At 32.4% G+C, this 19352-nt stretch overlaps 1 protein-coding gene across 5 annotated transcripts; it reads right to left on the reverse strand.

Moving 5' to 3' along the window:
• Positions 1-2461: 2461 nt before the first annotated feature.
• On the reverse strand, positions 2462-15823 carry LOC148603247 (uncharacterized). 5 transcript variants are annotated; one of them, XM_088552803.1, is made up of 5 exons: positions 15682-15823; positions 10356-10624; positions 9391-9533; positions 6493-6555; positions 2462-4059 (listed from the first exon to the last, which is right to left on the reverse strand). In XM_088552803.1, the coding sequence occupies exons 1-5, from the start codon at positions 15690-15692 to the stop codon at positions 2512-2514; spliced, it is 2034 nt and encodes a 677-aa protein (XP_088408929.1). In that variant the 5' UTR covers positions 15693-15823; the 3' UTR covers positions 2462-2511. The 5 variants fall into 5 exon arrangements, with proteins under 5 accessions (XP_088408929.1, XP_088408927.1, XP_088408925.1 ...); XM_088552801.1 differs by adding an exon at positions 13707-13978 and having other exon boundaries at positions 9391-10624; positions 15657-15823; XM_088552799.1 differs by having other exon boundaries at positions 9391-10624.
• Positions 15824-19352: the final 3529 nt, after the last annotated feature.

The following is a 19352-nucleotide window of genomic DNA, read 5'->3' on the forward strand; positions in this document are numbered from 1 at the left end:
ATAGAGCACCAACGTTTGATATAGGTGATATTAATATATCCTGTAAAGAAACTGTAAAACTTTTAGGTGTAGATATTGATTTTATGTTAAATTTTGACAACCATATTAAATCTATATGCAAGAAAGCTGTACAACATCTTAATATTTTAAAAAGAATTGATAGAAACCTATGTAAATTAAGTAGATTAACTAATTTTCACACATTCATATTGTCAAATTTTAATTTTTGCCCTCTTTCTTAGTCATATTTACTCAATGACTAATACAAAGAAAATAGGAAAAAATACAAGAAAGAGCTTTACAATATGTCAATTTTGATTATAACTCCTCTTATGATGATCTTTTAGCAAAAGCCAAGATGCCTAATTTACATGTAAGACGTATCAGAGTAATGGCATTATAAACTTTTAAAAATATTATATGATCAGGCTCCATCTGTAATATCTGATTTAATATGTAAACAAGATCATTCGTACATTTTCAGATACAGCAACTTACGTATTACATATACCACATGTTAAAACAACAAGGTATGGGAAACAATCATTCAGGTACGCTGCTCCAGCCCTTTGGAATTCTCTGCCCGAAAACTTTAGGCAGTGCTCAAACTTCAATCAGTTCAAAGCCACGATTTCAAGACGGGAGGGAAAAAATGTTCTTGTGTTGCTTGTAGCGACTGCTAATCCGTGCCTGGAGCAGCGACCCCGAAACCATATTTTTGTTGATTTTATTTATTTTGTTTGCTGACTGCATGTTTTGCTTTTAGTTCCATTGCTTAATTTGCCCTTTTAAAAATTGCTATTTATGTCGGTGTGCTGTATGTCTGTCTTATAACTGTTTGTCTTATTGTTTTGTCAATGTATATTACAAGTATGCACGCACTGTATAGCTATTTATGTACCTTATGTCGGTTATAAAAGCTCTCAGGAGCTTATGTTGTATTGTTGTAATGAACTTGCCGAATTAAAATAAAGCTTATTTGATTTGATTTGAGTAAAATGAAGAAACTGAGTAACAACGCTTATATACCGACGAAAAGCCAGTTTTAGGTGGTTTCGAAAATTGATGATGCAAATGAAAATAATTCTGCAATTTTGACTGTATGCTGGTAGGAGTTTCTCTGAGATGATGTTTAAGCAATGAACTTTAGAAAATGTTCAAAGGGACAGAACTCACATCGAATCTGAGGGGTCAAAACTAACATGCATATAGTATGCCCTTAATAGCAAAATGCTTCGCAGTGTGCAGCTTGATATAACAGATGGAGTCGAACATGGAACAGTTGGAGCAAGTATGGACACACCATACGAACTTGATACAGATTTGAATTTTGATTACAATTAGATATTAGATGACCAGAATCGAAGTGGTCACTTTTTGACCCCTTATTCCTATATGGTTCCAGGTGAAACCTCCAAGATCAATCCCGACCTTCCATCAGCGTATGGCAACTTGTACAATTTCCCTATTATTGATGTGGTCTAAAAAAAACAGGAAAAAAATTTCTGGCCCCTTTTCCTTGCTTAGCTCGAGTCACAACCCCATAAAATCAGTCTTGCTTTTGTGATATATGTCACTTTGTAATACAATTTATCTATTTTACTGAGAAAACTTAAGATTTGGTCATTGGTATCATTAGAATTAAATGGATTGTTTCACTTTGATGAAAGGCCCAAAACAAAACCTTCCAAATTTAAACATGCATGTTTTGTCAGAAAACCGCCATAATATTCCAATTTACAGTAGTTAAATTCCATGCAATGCTTGTTTATGGCTACAGTTACTCAGATTTACATAGAAAAGTAACGGTAAAAAAAATTTTCATTGTTTCTTGAGCGGTTAATGGAGACTAATTAACTGAACAGTTGCTGGTGAATTTGAAGTAACAATACATGCAATTAGTTTCCTTATTTTTACTTGAAAGTTTTGTATTTTAAAACCTGTAAGCGTAAGACTTATTTATTGAAGATAGACATCATAGAATGTGAAAACAAACACACAATTAGAAAGTGTTCTGTCCATAAATACATGTATAATATGATGATGTTTAAGGATGATACTATTACAAAACAATGAAGAACCAGAATAGGTGTCCTTGTCACACACTTGAGTGCCTATTTCAAAACAGTTGGGGCCATAACTCTGCCAATCATAACTAAACTTCTCTTTGTGATTTGAAACATTTTAATAAAATTTGATAAAGATAAACCAACCAATATTCAAGTTATCGCAAGAAAATAAAGTGTCTTTCGACGACAACGACATGTACAAAGACGACAAAAAAATCTAAATTTTCTCAACAAAATTCCAAAATATCTTCAGTGATGCACAGATCAAGTAGTCAGACTACATTCCGACTTTCAGTGAAAGTTAACTGTCAGTTAATTGTGTTTATGACATGCATGTTTCAGATATTTCCCACTTTGCCTGATTCTTACAAAGACTAAGACAAAAAATATGATTAATACATCAGAATCATAATTTAATTTCATAAATGTGTCATAGTACATTTTACAATAATTCTAAATAATCCAATGCTTGTTCAACCTCAATTCGTTCTTCATGAACAATGTGTCTAACATACATCTCTTGGTTTTCTCTAACTACTTCTTGTTCACCAACTACCTGTTGTTTACCGACTTCCTGTTGTTCACTGACTACCTGTTGTTTACCGACTACCTGTTGTTCACCGACTACCTGTTGTTTATCGACTACCTGTTGTTCATCAACTACCTGTTGAACAAACATCTCTTCTTTTTTCTTGTTTTTCTTTCCTTTCCTTCCAATTGGCAACTTTGGAATCTCTACATGTATACCATCCTTGTGTGTAGATTTCAAATGTCTTATTAAGTTGTCCCTTCGAGCAAATGCCTTGCCACATTTCACACATTTATGGCGCTTTTCTCCATGTATAACCATATGATTTACCCTGGTCGTATTATTATGGAAGGATTTTCCACAGATGGAACAAACATACAGTAATTTTTGCCCGGTATGCTTGGCTCGATGAACGATGTATCGCTGTTGGTCATTAAATCGTTTCCCACAGTCTGTACAGTTAAATGGTAAATTTTGGTGTTCCTTTCTATGTTTTATATACTCATACTTTGAATAAATCTCCTGTTCACACAGCCTACATTTGAAAACCTTCTTTGCATGAATAGCCATATGAGCTTCCAAGGCTGACTGTTCAAAAAATCGTTTCTGGCAAACTTCACAGCTAAAATGATATTCTTCTTTGTTATGTCTTCTGATATGTTTCTGTTGGTTCTGAATGTTAAGAAACCTCATGCCACAAATAGTACACTCGAATGGTAATTCACCATTATGTTTTTTCATGTGAGTACTATAGCTATATTTGGTAGCTATAGTCTTACCACAAAGGTAGCATAAGTAATCCTTTGGACCATGAACCACCTTATGTTTTCTTAGATCACTGTTTGTACAAAATCCTTTTCCACATACATCACATTTTACTTTTTCATATCCTTCATGTTGAGCTAGATGTTTTCTAAAATATTCCATTGCTGCAAATTGACAACCACAAATTTCACATTGAAATGGTTTTTCACCTGTGTGTTTAGATCTAATATGAATCGCCAAATTATATTTATCACGGATTTTTCTTTTACATATATTACACGAGACTTGCTTTGTTTTCTTTTTCTTAACAGTAGGAGGCTCATTGAAGGCCAATTGTGAATTACAATCTTTACTTTGATTTTTTACTACTGGCTGCAGTTTTGGAAGAACTGGTGGTACTGTTGGTATCAAAAGAAATTTTTGAACCAGTTGTCCAGGCTTTGGAATTATTGTAGAAGCAGTGATTTGTCTGGTTTGTTCATCACTAGAGAAAGCATTTGTTTGATCCTTATTACAGGGAGCCTTTGTTTGATCTTTATTACAGGGAGCCTTTGTTTGATGTTTATTAAAGGGAGCATTTGTTTGATTTTGGTTACCAGTAGCAATCATTGTATTTACTCTGGGTGCAACCATATTATCCACTTTTAAAAAAAGGAATGGAACAACTTGCTTTTTCTCTGCACTGAGACTAGGCTTCTGAAATAAAAATTATCATAGCCTTAAAAACTGCTACTTTAATGATCATACTTAAAGATTAAAATTTCTAATTACTCCGAATTTTCGGTTAAAATTTCCCCAAAGTATGGTCTGGTGTTAGACCCCCTTATTGGAAAATTTTTGTTAGTTTCCTGCAAAATTTAGTCAAATATGAGCAAACACTAGGCAGGACCAAACCCCCCACCCCCCACCCTGGATCTTCATGACTTTTGATTCCGGATATGTAGAGTGTATAATGAGTTTTGTGATGATTTACAGAGGTAGAACAGTTCACCTGCCTTCTTTGCAATAAGGTACTGTAAACGTATTACATTGAATACTACCGGGAATTGTTCGTGGGGTACCAATTTTTGTGGCTTTCGTGGATAGGTCAAACCAACGAAATTTGGTTCCCAACAAATAGTAGATTTCCATTGATGGGTTTCCTCAAAACTTCGAAACCATGAATTCAAGAATTCACAAACTTGTGTTTCTTCACCGATCCACGAAAATTGGTATCCATGAATTTAAGTACTTTAACAGTAATTTTTGCAGCTCCTAACTTTGGAGGATTTTGTTAAGTGAACATATTCGTGGACTAAAAAAATGATAAACCTTGTATAGTGTTTAAAATCAATTTCTCAGGTAAATAGGGAAGATTAGTACACCACAAAAATTAATACTTTTACAGATACTGTTTTACCTCTGATAATATCTTTGCTTACAATAATATGTTATATTTTTTAACTAAGAAGTTACTGTAAAGTACATTTACATGCAATAAATAAAATTGTTGAAGGAATTTTAGAAATCTAAATTGAAACTTTTCAAAGTCTTAATTTCTAGCAAAGGGTGTATACATGTTTTGTTTTTACAAATTTCTGGCTCTGTTATTACATGTATTAGTGAAAATTTTAACTGACTTATTCAGTTATTGCAATAATTTGAGTTAAAAAAAAAACTTAACCTGAACAAAAAAGATTTACCAGAAGTTACAATGTTTATGTGTCAAAATAACATCACAAATTATCATTTTATGCAACTTCCAATAATTTCTTTCAAAATTTGGAGATTTGAAGGAGTTTTTTTGGTCTGAGCATATTTGTTTTATATTTTCTTGATACAATTGGCTTTTATCAATATTTTATATAATAATTTATTGGAATATTTAAATAACGATCCATATAAAATTCAGACTGTATCAACTGTAGAGGTGATTCATTATGCAAAAAACCAATCAGTTTTTATGTAATTATAATCTTTTCTGTATACAGAATTAGCATATTATCAACCATATCAAGACTGATAACTCTTGCATGGTGCCTATTTCATGTGTACTCTATACAATTTTTATCTGAGTGAAAAACTAAGACTGGTTACACGGTCTGCTTCTGTATTTGAATAAGAAATAAAATTAATTTAATTTGGTGTTTTTTTTTGACATGCATGAATCAATTCCTGTCTGATTTTTATAGGCTACTTCTTAAGTATTAGTTGTCGACCATTGAGGCCAATATCTCCTGCAAACAAAAATGTAATTAAATCAAGTGATTTCCACCAATTTGGCAGTATTAACACATTTCCACCAATTTGGCAGTGTAACACATTTCCATCAATTTGGCAGTGTTAATACATTTCCACCAATTTGGTAGTATTAACTCGTTTTTACTCCTTTTTGCACTATGATTTTCATGTAATGCATGGATGAACAACAGAAAAGGTGTAAATGGCAATGTACATGTAAATGTACTTCAATATCATGCAATATGTTTTTGTTGTTGATTTGACCAATTTTATTTTCAGGACTGCGTTTACTTTACATAGGCTTTCCTTTTGTTCATGTACATGTACATTTTTGTACTACTGTATACATGTAGGTTGTAATTTTGGTAGGGTGTTACAAGTAATTTTGACATATTTTAGTGGTCTAAAAGGCCAAAAAAAAAAAAAAATTCTGGAAAAAATTGTGTATACTTTTTTGCCTCAAATTTGCCAAATATAACACCTGCTGAAACAACACATCCTACCAACAGAGACTTGCTCTCACTATCAAATATGCAGCTCCCCTAGTATATAACCTACCCAGTAAACAAGCCATTGTAGAAATATGGAGTTTGAATGTTCAAATCATTGTGTTGATTTAATTAAAAGTACCAGTATTTGATGGTGATACCTTATTTATTCATTAGATTCACCTTTTGTCAAGTGATTGGTGAACACTAAATAGTGAAATATTTGATTTTATTAGAAAAAAAAATGAGTTGAAGCGAGGCACTTCCAAATCTGGGATCACCCTTGTATAGTTTATACATGTATACTAGTGGGGCTGCATATTGATAATGTTAGCAAGCCCCTGTGTCCTACCCAAATTTTACAAAAGCATGTGTAAAAAAATTGAATGTTTCACAGTTAACAACTACTATTGACTCATACCTTAAGATTCTCTGAACTTATAGAACCTTCCTGCTGAGTAATAGATACACTGCTTTCCTTTGGCTAAAAAATAAAATTAAAGATGAAAAGTTTTGTTGAACACAGCAAGATAAACTCTGTTCATTTTGGGCAAGTGTTACAACAATAATTTTATTATATGTGTTTTTGACACACTTAAACATAGGGACATATAGTTCATTATGGACACAAAGCTAGTTAAGGTACATGTAAAATATTGCACAATATTTCCAAATTCAATTTTAGTAAAAACTCCTTCTTTCATGGTGCTTCTCTTTGTATGTACCCCATACCCTCATAAACAGTTTATGATAAAGAAATCTAGTTAGCATTTTTTTAAAACCCTAGTAAAGAGAAACAATTGACCAAACAGAGGTAAAAATCCATTAAAATCTCATGAACAAATTTTAAAATACAGTCTTTAAAATTATTATTATTAATGACTTTTTTTTGCCCCTTTGATGCCTTTTTATTCAAAAACACAAAGAGATACAATGTATTTCAATACTGATTGAAAGCTACGCATTGAGATTTCCACACGGTTAACAATATATACATTTTTTTTAAATCCGACCATAAATAAATTTTGTTTGTTAGGGTGTTGGCCTACTTTTCCTCCCTTTGACCCCTTATGAAGACTGGTTACTTAGGGCCAGTGACCCATTTTTTTCTCTACCAGCAAGTATATTTCAACAACATATCAAAATTTTATGACATTTCCTTCACATGGAAATAAAAAAAGTTAACAATGACCACGACAGCAACAACACAACGACATAATATGACTACATTGTTTTGTCCTCAGAAAAGATATCAAGTACAAACTTGTCTTTTTGGTTAACAAAGAATGTATTTTTGAACAATGATGTTACATTATCGTCAAGCATTACCAATCATAACATCCTATTGAATGCTTTAAATATCTACCCACAATGCCTTAGATTCTAAAAAGGTGTATTGAGTGGTGAAGTACATTTGTAATGGTACATGTAGATAAACATAAGAGAGTGTAGTTTTCAATTAATTAATTATTATTAATTATTAATTAAAATTAATTAATGAAATTTTAAAATTTCTCCCTTTTCACTGGAGACTTGTTTAAGTCAATGTGAAAATCTCTACTTCCAAGTGTGATTAATTTAAAAAAAACTTACACCACTAAAAGTGCAAGACAGAGAAATCTCAGACACCCAGGAGTAAGATTTCCAATTCTCTAATGAGACAGTGTGGAGAAATAGATTTCAAAATCTTACCCCACGGTGTCTAAGACTTCCTATTCCTCTAAAAATGAAACACTGCGAGTAGAAATGATCCGTGTAAGACAAGGTCCAATGCGCTCGTCTTGATTCATTCTCTAAACCAATAAAATATCTTAAAAGTGGCCGCATCACAAATATACATGTATTCAAAACAAAATTTGACATCATTTTATACTATGTTTCCAGAATTGGGGGCACACCCTAGAAGCGATCAATATACATTTTGTATATGTTTTCATGGAGGAAACAGACCTATACTCATTGAAGATCAAAGATCTGGTTATCTTTTACAAGTTCTGCTATGCTCCATTCCTGAATTTCTCAAACTTGTGAAAGATAACCCGATATTTAATCTTCACTCATGTAAAAACCTATCAGTCTTGCATTTTCAAGCTGTGTTGATTCTTTTTCTCATTTATAAAGTCATCTTTGTGATTTTAAGGCCATGGCCACCAACTTAGAATACTTGCCATATTTCAATTGTATTTACTGAATGTAATAATTCTTTTTTTACTGAGATGTCATGATCACAAATATCATGTTTTAATCCCTGTGGTATAGAATCTATATAATCTACAATGATGACAAGTTGTTTATGGAATTTCTCACATCGAGTGAAATAAACTTGATAGTTTTGATAGTGAGGCTTGCCGAGCTATTCAAACTATAAAATTTATTTCACGAGATGTGAGAAATTCATAATCAACAAGCTTTGAGTGTAAATTCTGTTTCTCTAATGCCCTAAAAACGTCCAAAAATACCCAAAAATAAAAAGCGAGCGAAACGTTTTGATTCCAATTCGTAGGAAACATGTTGACGTCACACAAACGCAAACATTTCAAACAAAAGCAACCAGATGATTTCAAAGGTTTTTTCACTTCAAATCTTCCTGAGTCCCTTCATAATTCTTATTTAAGGTCAGAAATCACCAAAATCATCTCATTTAACTGAAATATAACTACAATGGCAATCAAGGCGATTCAAGATGGAGTCCAAGACAATCGATTTCTAAGCCAATTGAACTCTGAGAACAAAAAAGTCACTAGTGGTGAGAACATTTTTTTCACAGCGGTCAAGCAGTAAGAAAATTGAAGCAAAATTAGAGAAATAGATTTCTAATATGGCTAAAAAATAGGAGTATGCATGTCTCTTATTAAAGTGAGAAATTAAATTCTACTGATAGGTTGACAGCAATGTATGTTAACTGTATTAACACATGTTAAACAAAATAAAACAATCACAAATATTTTCAGCAAAGACATTTGCATGTATGACACTTTGCTTTAGGGGATGACCATTTGATCAAAATATTCAACTATTTGTTTTTATACAGTATTTGTAAAAGCATAATATTCAGATCAGATGATTTGAAAGGATCCCATCTTCAAGATTGTCAAGATCAGAATCAAATAGTCACCCCACTAGAAAAGAATATTCATGTAAAAAATGGAAAGAGTCAAAATATTAATTTTTAAAATTCTTCAAGGCTTCCCCTCAAAACCAAATAGCTGTCCCCTTATTTCAAGGCTGATGAAAAAAATGTTCATTTAAATATGTGAAACTTGTACCTTGATCCATAATTTGAATTTATTTCTATAAAGATATGGACACTGTGACATACCAGAATGCTTCTATATGTACATGTAGTCTCACATGTCGGTTTAGATTTTTCTTCAGCCTCCATCTGTGTTTTTTCAACAGTAACTTCCCCATCAGCACTTAGGTCAATACTGATTGGTTCATCACTTCCATAATCTATAGAAACTGGTGAAGAAGAAGATCCTTGGTGACCATAATCATGATCAATGTTAATAACCCAGTTGGTGACTCTTTTTGAAGTGATTTCCCTTGGACTTTGCTTGGTCTTTTTGTGTATGGATGTTTTAATATGACTGTTCTTTGTAACAGCCCCACTTGAGCTCTGTGAAGCAGGTTCTAACAGTAAACATGCTTCTTGTTGTTTATTACATTTCTCTTTATTCTGTGATCCAGGTTTTATGATGATTGGTTTTGGTTTGTTAGAATGACTACTATTATCAGTAGATACAATCGACTCAAGATTCATACATGTATTTGCTTTTACCATATTTGTCTGTGTAGATGTTAAAGGCCCTTTCTTATTGTTCACAGGAATAGTTACTGGTGCCTGTTTCCCTAAATTGTATTTATTATTTGGCATATCTATCATCTGTTCTTTTTGAACTAGATTTCTCATTAAAATATTTTGTAAATTTCCAATGATACCCCTCTCAGGGTGTTGACCATGGTTTTGTTTGTCATCTAGGTTTTTCTCTGTGTTCCCCTTTCTCTGTTGCTTTCCATCTGCATTTTGTATCTCATTATTAGGTGTAATTCGATTTTTTGAATCTAAAACACACAGTTTTTTGTACTCTATCTTGACTGACTCATGTGTTTTGATCTTCTCTCTTATTCCTTTTTGTTGCTCATAAATGACCTTCAGACTCGAGTTATTATTAATAATAGTTGTGATAAAACTGGTAAAGAGATCCAAGCCTAAATATATAGAGAGGTCTAAGAGTTCAGCAACCTGCTCATTGAACACTATAAATTGACCAGTATACAAACCAGCTATTATCTGGTTCACAGATTTTGTAGAGAAGTCATCCAATGGAATGCCATTTTTTCTTGACCCAAGGGTTACCTTCAACTTGTCATAAAAGTACTTGCTCTGGCATGACATCAATATTAGCTCATGAACTAATACTTGTCCATCTTTACATAATAGTTTTATGTCACATAATACACCTTTCTGTTGTAACTCATGCAAGCGCTTAGCATTGTTATTTACATAATTCTGTACAGTTATATAGTAGTTCGTAGCCATGGCACCTGACCTGCAATATAATAAAAGAATTTTTAAATACTGGTACTTGAATACTTGTAGTGTACTTTGACACATGTACATGTAAATGCACAATTTACAATACTATATACTTAAAGAATTGCTTTTATATTTATGATTTATGTATACATGTACATGTAACAGTATAAGGACTGTCTTGTTTTTAAATGAAGAATGTGAAGTCATAATTGGCTCTTTCATAATAACTGTATCGCCTGAATATAGCTGAAATATTGCTGCTTGGGTGTTAAACCCCAAACAATCAATCATTCACAATAACTGTAGAGCTTGTATTATTTTTCGAAGCATATGAATGTAATAATGCACTTCCCTCTGTTCAAAAATAACATTTCTGCACAGCAGTTATTGTGAAAGGCTCTACAGGTATTTAACAAGTTATGTATATTTTTTTTAATTTTCTTCCCTGTGAACATTGCAGAGTAAACTTCAGTAGATGAGTATAATAATAGAGCAAATAGTTCATGATACTTCAGGTCATTTTGCAATATATGGACCAGTTGGTCGTCCCAAAAAATTCTTGGACCTTCGCTACAATTCAGTCCATGTAACCCTCAACATCATGAATTACAATGTTGTACATGTATTTGCTAAATATAATCTCTACTACATGTACTAACATGTATTATGAGCTCAATTTTTTCCAGCTAGCATGACAAAATTTATATACATCTATATGTACAATACATGTATATGTATGTGACCATGGTGTATATACATGTATACATGTACATTGTACATGTTGTACATTTGTATAGGTGTATTCATCATTTATTACAGAAATAACCAGACTTGTCAAACAGGAACTTTTTGCATGACTGAAGAGGTTGACTACTTCATGCAAGTGACTTTGTCAGCTAAAATAGTAGTAAATGAAGTTATGGTAACCAGGAAAGTATTATGACGGAAACAGAATACCACATGATTCAACTGCATGTACCATGATGTAGATTGAACTCAAGAATTTAAAGTTATGAATCTGGACAATAAAAAATAACATGTACATATTCTTCATTTAAAAAGTAAATGTCACATGTAGGTTTCAAATATCCAATTTTTGGGTCGGTAGCCCAACTGGAAAAAAAAAGGTCTGTTTTTTTTCAATTGTTTAATTAGGTTTGCCTAGTAAATGTATTCCTACAGTTTATTCCTAACATCATTACTACCAACAATGAGTAATACATGTAGGTCACTATTCCTTTAAACAATAGTTCTTAATTCAGTACAATGATAGATACATAATCATCTGCCATACAAAAAAAAATAAATTTTGTGGTATTCATGGTAAATGTATTAATGATATTTCCTCCATTTTCTGTTACTGTCTTAATTCCCTTTCCAGCATGCAGATAACAATTTTGATAAAAGCATTATTTTGAAATTTGTTTATACTACACGTACATTTAGCAAATGTTTCCTTTTACTAACTTACACATGGACAATTAATTGAAATCTACTGGTAATCTCAATCAAGTGCTAAAAATACTAAATTAATAAGTACATGTACAATAACATTTACAATGTACATGTACATTTTGCACATATTAAGAAAGCATTTTATATTATACCAGTTATCTTACATCATTAATCTTTAAGTTGAACTTTTCAAAGGGTTCAGTATGAAAACAACAGGAAAATATGTATCATTTTCTGCAATGACAATGGCATCCACAAGTGTGAGTACATCTTAGTCCAAATATTTTTTTTTATTTTGCTTGGTCACATTAATGTCAAATGAAACTAGAAGCTCTAAAGACCCTGAATTGCACACCTGACTTGATAAGCCTGATAAGCAACATTCTATTTTTGTTGTAAAAGTGGCCATGTTTTCATTGGATAAAAATCATACCTAAGTAGTTTTTGTGGAGAAAATTTTTGAAAGTGTTTAAATCAAAACTAGCACAAAAAACATAGAAAAGGGCAATAACTCCAACATGGCTTAACAAATGTACCCGAAAAGTTGACCAGAGAGAGATATAATCATGCTGAACACTTTTACCCCATGTCAGAATTTTGCTAAACCTAAAGGTTTCAGAGATTTTCATGTACATGTACCTGAAAGACTTCTGTGACATGTCTGAGCCCTGTTCTATTTTTAATAACTAGTCATGTTTTTACAAGGATAAAAAATCCTCACATCAGTTTTATGCAAAACACTCTAAGGAACAGTCATACCAAGTTTGGTTCTAATTGGTCAGGAAGTGTCTTAGGAGAAGAGAAAAGTTGTTTATGACAGTAACGGATGATGATTAACGCCAACTGATAACAACTAAAAAGGACTTAGAAAATGTCATATGATTAACTGGACTAAACATGTGTATGTTAACTGGTCAGAGAGTAGAAAGAAGAGGTTCAATCTGCTCATCTACTCCAGTAGAGGTTGTCTGGCAAGCTATTTTCTGACTTGGTGCCATCCTAACCTCTAGCATCTGACATGCTGACAGCCACCGCAAATGTGAATTACTGTACAAGTACATATACATCAGTAGCTAAACATATGTTTTAAAAATATTTAAAGTCTTTTTTTTTAGAAATGAAATTTAACCTATATATGTAGCTCCCACACTTAAAGCAATAAAAATCCTAAATTTTTGTTAAATACCTAGAAAACATTTGTAATGAAGACAGTTATCGAAGTGACCAGCCATTTTGAGTTAGGTCAGTAATTTTACGGAATACAATATATTTTTGACAAAACGAACTTAAAGTTGGAAAGGCAATTCATAGGTTAATTTAATATGTTTGTTTCCCACATTTTAAAATCCATAATTTTATCAACCGGAATTACACATTTAAAAAGATAAAAACCAAATTTGAAGTTCATTTAAACTGCATTTACAAAGGATTTCCAGGATTGCTGGATTTTCTCATCAGGTAGGTCATTCACCTTATTGTTATGGTAAAGAAACTGTATTAAATGTTTTAAATGGTAAATATTTTACAATAATTCTGCTGATTTCAAAGAACGGCGTATGCAATATGGCGCTCAGAAGTAAGAAGTTGGGGGATGGAGGAACGAAATTCCAACCTATTATGTTGTAGGAGTATATGCTCACCTAAATTTTATTCCTCATTGAACAGTGTAGCTCATTCTAAGAGCAAAACATCAGTAATCTGGTAGACTTCTTATCTTAAATTTTGGGAATGAATTCCTAATTCTGGAATCATTTTCCTGTACTCTCATCTCGTGCCAAATCACATGTATTATCAAGTGGAAAATAATCAAAACTGATTTCTGAATTCATCTACAATGTATGGTCTCACTAACCACTTCTGGGTCAAATGGCCACCCCCCCTTTGGCTTTGCAGTACCAAAAACACAATGAGCCTAGACATATGCATTGTCAGTGCATTATTTGTGTGTATTATGATTAAAAGTAGTCAAAACAAAGCTGAGAATGTGTACTTTAAAATCATATATGTTATTTAGTACAAAAGTGTATGAATATTGTTTACATGAGCGAGTGATTTGCCTACATGCTGTCAGATAGCAGAAAAGGTTAAAATGTAGATAAATATTGTTTACATGTGCGAATAATTTGCCTCCATGCTGTCAGGTAGCAGAAAGGGCAAAAATGTGGATTTTCAGTATTATTTACATGTATTCAAGTAAATTTTGTAAAGATTTTCTACAATCATCGTACTATTAGCATAATGATTTTGGAAGCCTTATTTTCCAAGCTTCGCAATGGTATGCAACTTTAAGATGTCGGAATTCACAGTGAAACTTTGAAAATTACTTTTTTAACATGTAAAGTAATGGAAACGTTAGAATTGGTTAGTGAGTTCTATAGCCAGTATAGGTAATTGTAGGTTTGACAATTGCATGATTTCAACTTGAAAGTCAGGTATGGTCAAAAATATGTAACCTGTACCCATACCAACTTATCCCCTACCCAAATATTGCTTTGCTAAAATATTCATTCCTACGGTATGTTAAGAACTGAAAATTGCATGAGATGTAGAAAAGTCTGTTTCAATGCTTTTCTAATCAAGAAAATGATGTATATTTTTCTGATATTTCTTGTTTAATCGGTTTTCAGAAGTCAAAAGGTCTAAAATGGGTAACCAGAAGTTACCGTACCCAACTATTTATTGACTACATCTCATTTTTCTGTCCGAATTTTACGTTTTTCTAAAATTATTAAGTTTAAAACTTCACCTTACGACTCTGGATAGTTTTGAAAGATTTGATATTGTTTAAGAAAAGAAGTGATTGAGTTTGAATTCTGTACTGTACCTAGCGTCAATCCTCGTACCAGCAAAGAATGGATATGATCTTATCCATAATGAAAAAACAAAATCTTCTAAGCAGAGTCTGATGTGATTTTAATTGATCATCAATGAAAATTTTGATAATATTATGACGTTTTAATGTCAAATATGCAATAAATTAGTACAAGTAACAAAAATATCGGACTTTAATTTTGGGTACTGGAATTTTGGCTTGTGATGACTAAAAAAGCAAAACAAACCAATCACGTATATATATAAAAATATATAAAATAATAAAAGCAAATAATATAAAAATAACAGTTGAATCGAGGAAATAAAGCAAGTACAAAAATTAATGGACGCTCGTATCATGCTTTTAAATGAACGCTCCTATCGTGCGTTTAAACGAACACTCCCAGCATGCATTTAAATGAACGCTTGTATTGTGCTTTTAAACTAACGCTTCTATTGTGCGTTCATTGTGCCTTTAAACAAATGCAAAACAATGTGTAAATGCAAGATATAAACGATGCACAAATGCTAAAATGGGAAACGTAAACGTTTCAAGGAGTGTATTTGGGTAAGGCCTAAGGGGAAAAATTGGTAAGGGTACGGGTTACACATTTTAAACCTTATCTGAAAGTCATACCCCAACCCTACATATAAATATCCAAATAAAAATGAGGAGGAATGCAGGGTCAGAGGAAATCGGACTATACAATATGTATATTGACATTAAAATAATAAAAAAGCACATTCTTAATTCACTGGAAGTATCGTATTTAACCTACATATATAAGTACTCAAAGTACTTGCGGTGTAATCATGTTCCTTGTAGTATAGTCATCTTTACAATCACACCTGTCTTAGTGTCTATTTTTCTTACAAAACCAGGGAAACGGAATATTCTGTCATCAACATCGATGTTTGGTCCAGATAGAGGAGTGAAACCAGTAATTTGAAGTCATTCAAAATTGGTATTAGTCGTACCATATGAAGCGTCGCCCCAAATACACAGCTTATTTCTTACGACCATTCTTGGTAATTTCAGATTTTAAAATATAGAGAATGGTTTTACTATTTATTCTAAATGCAAATATTCATTTTATTAATATCACATTCATTTGACCACATATATGTCACTTAGAAACCCTCTCTTTACTTCTCTAACACATATTTCACAATTTATTTTTTATTTAGTTGCTTTGCATAAATTGTGATGACAGATGGAAAAAAAAACATCCCGTAGCATTATGCTTTAAAACAGTTTTTTTACTCTGCATTGATTTTAAGCTTTGTCAGGGACTTTCAGTTCACTACCCGTCTACGGGGCACCGGATGGGACTCTTGTGGTTTTGTACTTTAAAATTCAATTTTGTACAGACAAAAGTGAGTTTTGTTCAACAAAATTGAGTTCAGATTAACAAAATTTATAACATACTACATATTTAAATTTTGTCATACAAAGTAATCTTTCAGTGTACACAAGTTACTTTTGTCATGACAAAATTAATTTTTCTATCACAGACTATTCTTTTGTTACCTAATTTGAATATTGGGTAACCAAAGTCATCTTTGCATGCACATTGTTTTAGTTTGTATTTTATGAACTTATTTGCATACAAAACTGAGAAATAGTATGACAAATTTTTTTTTTTGGTCACAAAAAAGCTAACCTTTTTTATGGAGTGTTGGTATGATCCTTGGTGGGTGCAGAATATTTAATTACCGTGTAACAGATCTATGGTTGAAATCGTAGTTGGGACACACACATGGACACAATAATGACTGAATATGCTAGTCTTCCTTTCCTACCAAAGGGACTTCTAAGTAACAAAGACGAAAGACATGCCCATTTCCCTTATTCGTCATGTTTGTCATAGATGCGTTTGAACGTTTCCTCATTTTATCTTTGCTAGATTTGATTTTCTACTTTGGATTTCCTACTTAGATATTTTTGGTTTTGAATACTTCTAGTTTGTGTAACTTTTTGTTTTTTCTACTAATGCTGCTGAAGAGAGGTTACTTTCCGAAGCATGTGTACAGCATATTGGAAATGGCTATTTATATGTATACACATAATTTATAAATTATTGGGCCGATACCATTGCTGGTGGACCATACGACTCCAATGGAACTGCACAACCCATGCTATGCATCTTACATTATTTGTCAAATTCGTCCTCGACCGGCCCCAGAAATGACAAATATATCAGTTTAGATATACCCTAAACATAACATAGAAAAAATACACATAGCCAACAGACAAGCCATTCGAAGACAAAACATGTAGATCATATTATTACAATAATTTTGAAGCAAGTTACACAAGTTTATTTTCAAACACTGCGGCCGAAGGCTATCCCGTATGGTTTTGCCCACCATTGCATCATTTCATTCATGCAACGATGTGTTATTCTCTTCAATTTCAACACTCCACTCGTTATCACACCGTGCAATCACCATGCATGCAAACTTGACATGCACGTCTAGTCGTTTTTGTAGGCATCTCTATCTACCTTTCAATTAGTCTGATTTTCCTCTGACCCTGCAACCCTATTCTTAAGAAGAAATTCTGACTAAATTCACTTTTGTTCAATGAATATTTCTACCACCAAACAGATGAACTGTCAATCTCTTCTGAAATTAACATACAAAGTATGGTTATTACCACTCAAAAATTATACTAGAAAATGGATCTTTGTCGTCATTTCCATCCGTTGTCAGGATGTGTAAAAAAAAAAAAGACCGAATATTGACAGAATGTTTGATTTATATTTTTTGTAAAAATACACATCTTACTAAAACTCATAAAAATGCTTAGCAGTTTTGGTTTCACACATGTATAAATTTGCACATGTGCAATTTTACAAACATATGTGAAATTTGTGCATGTAAAGGAACTTAAGTGATGATTTTTTTTGTTGACCCATGAGTTTCTGTAAAAGGAAATCTACGAATGGTCACAGTATCAATGGATATTCTGATATATGAAGTTCTTTATTTCTAGCTCAACATGATGTATGAAAATGTGGACATTGCAAAATCAGGTTTGTGTGGATTTTCTCAATCAGCCTTAATCAGGTTGATGTCCGCTTGATGTTTATTTAAAAAAAAGTACCGTTTAATATTTTTATGTTTTCAAAGGTTGCATTGCAGACACAAGTAAAAAACAAAATCTTATTATAAAGATATGATAAATAGAAGCATACCTTCTAAATACATAAATCTTATAGTTTTCCTTTCCTCGTTTGTCTACCCCGGACTTGACTTTTTATGTGCACCTGGTCCATGCTCCCAGTTTTTAGTGGAGTCCGAGTTGCTCATTTACTTTTGTTACTTTGGATGTATGATTTTAGTTACTTTATGTTCTTTGTTGTGTATGTCTGTTTACCATGTCTGGTCTTTGTCCCTGGATTAAATTCTTTTGATTACCGCTATAACCTTGGTTCTCTTGATTACTCTATAAAAAAGTCATATTTTAATCATGTGTTTATGATTTTCCTAAACACATCAAAAATACCCCAGCTAACAGTAAATGTCGCCTTAAAATATTCACTGCACTTATGTTGAAATGTAAACCCGATTGAACGATACTCGTGCAACATTGCCTCACCGACACTTTTTAGTATCCACTCATGCAATATTACTGGAACATTATAGTTAAGAATTTTAAGCTGACAACATATACCCCATGGAATCACAGCAGCTAGACTGTTTAATATATCAGCACAACGTATCGAAGCACCAAAACAGAACAGCAGTTCAGAGACATCAAAATCCAAAAAAAAAAACCAAACATTTAATATAACAGTCAAAACATTAAACAAAGACGATCAACATACACACTGTACAAAGGACAAAAATACAAAGAAGATAAGAAAAACAAAACAGTACAAAAAAAAAAAAAAAAAAAAAAAACTAAACATAAAACATCGAGAGAGACACCATATTATTCGGAAGGTTAAGCATATCCTGCTCTTTCAGAGGCATCCGCCATATCAAAAATGAGTCAAATCCAGTAAGAGTCAAGATTAATGGATTGTCAATCTGGTTACACATTAATCTAAATGAAGATATATTTTGACTGTCCACAGTCGGGAGATATTGGAGATTAATGTGCTTTGTGTCGTTATTTGACTCCTTCGCTTTTTTAAGAAGTGTCATCGTTCTGTTACCGTGACTTTGATTTCTTTTGTGTTCGGGGCAAAGCAGAGCGTACATAACGACGTGTTTACATTTGTTATAGACATTTTGGAAGTATTTACTATTTCGTATTAAAGTTGTTCACAGTGGCATTTGTTACGTATTATATGAGTTCATTTTCTATATTAAGATGAAACTTCAAGGGAATCAGGATTCGCATGGTCATCAAAATACACACACACACACACACACACACACACACACACACACACACACACCAATAAACATTAACAAAAACAAAATTGACACGCACGTATAAACAAAAGTAATTGAGACACCCG

This window comes from Perna viridis, chromosome 11 (assembly GCF_037379345.1).
Source record: "Perna viridis isolate PV_CMFRI_1.1 ecotype Kerala chromosome 11, ASM3737934v1, whole genome shotgun sequence".
Classification (NCBI taxonomy): domain Eukaryota; kingdom Metazoa; phylum Mollusca; class Bivalvia; order Mytilida; family Mytilidae; genus Perna; species Perna viridis.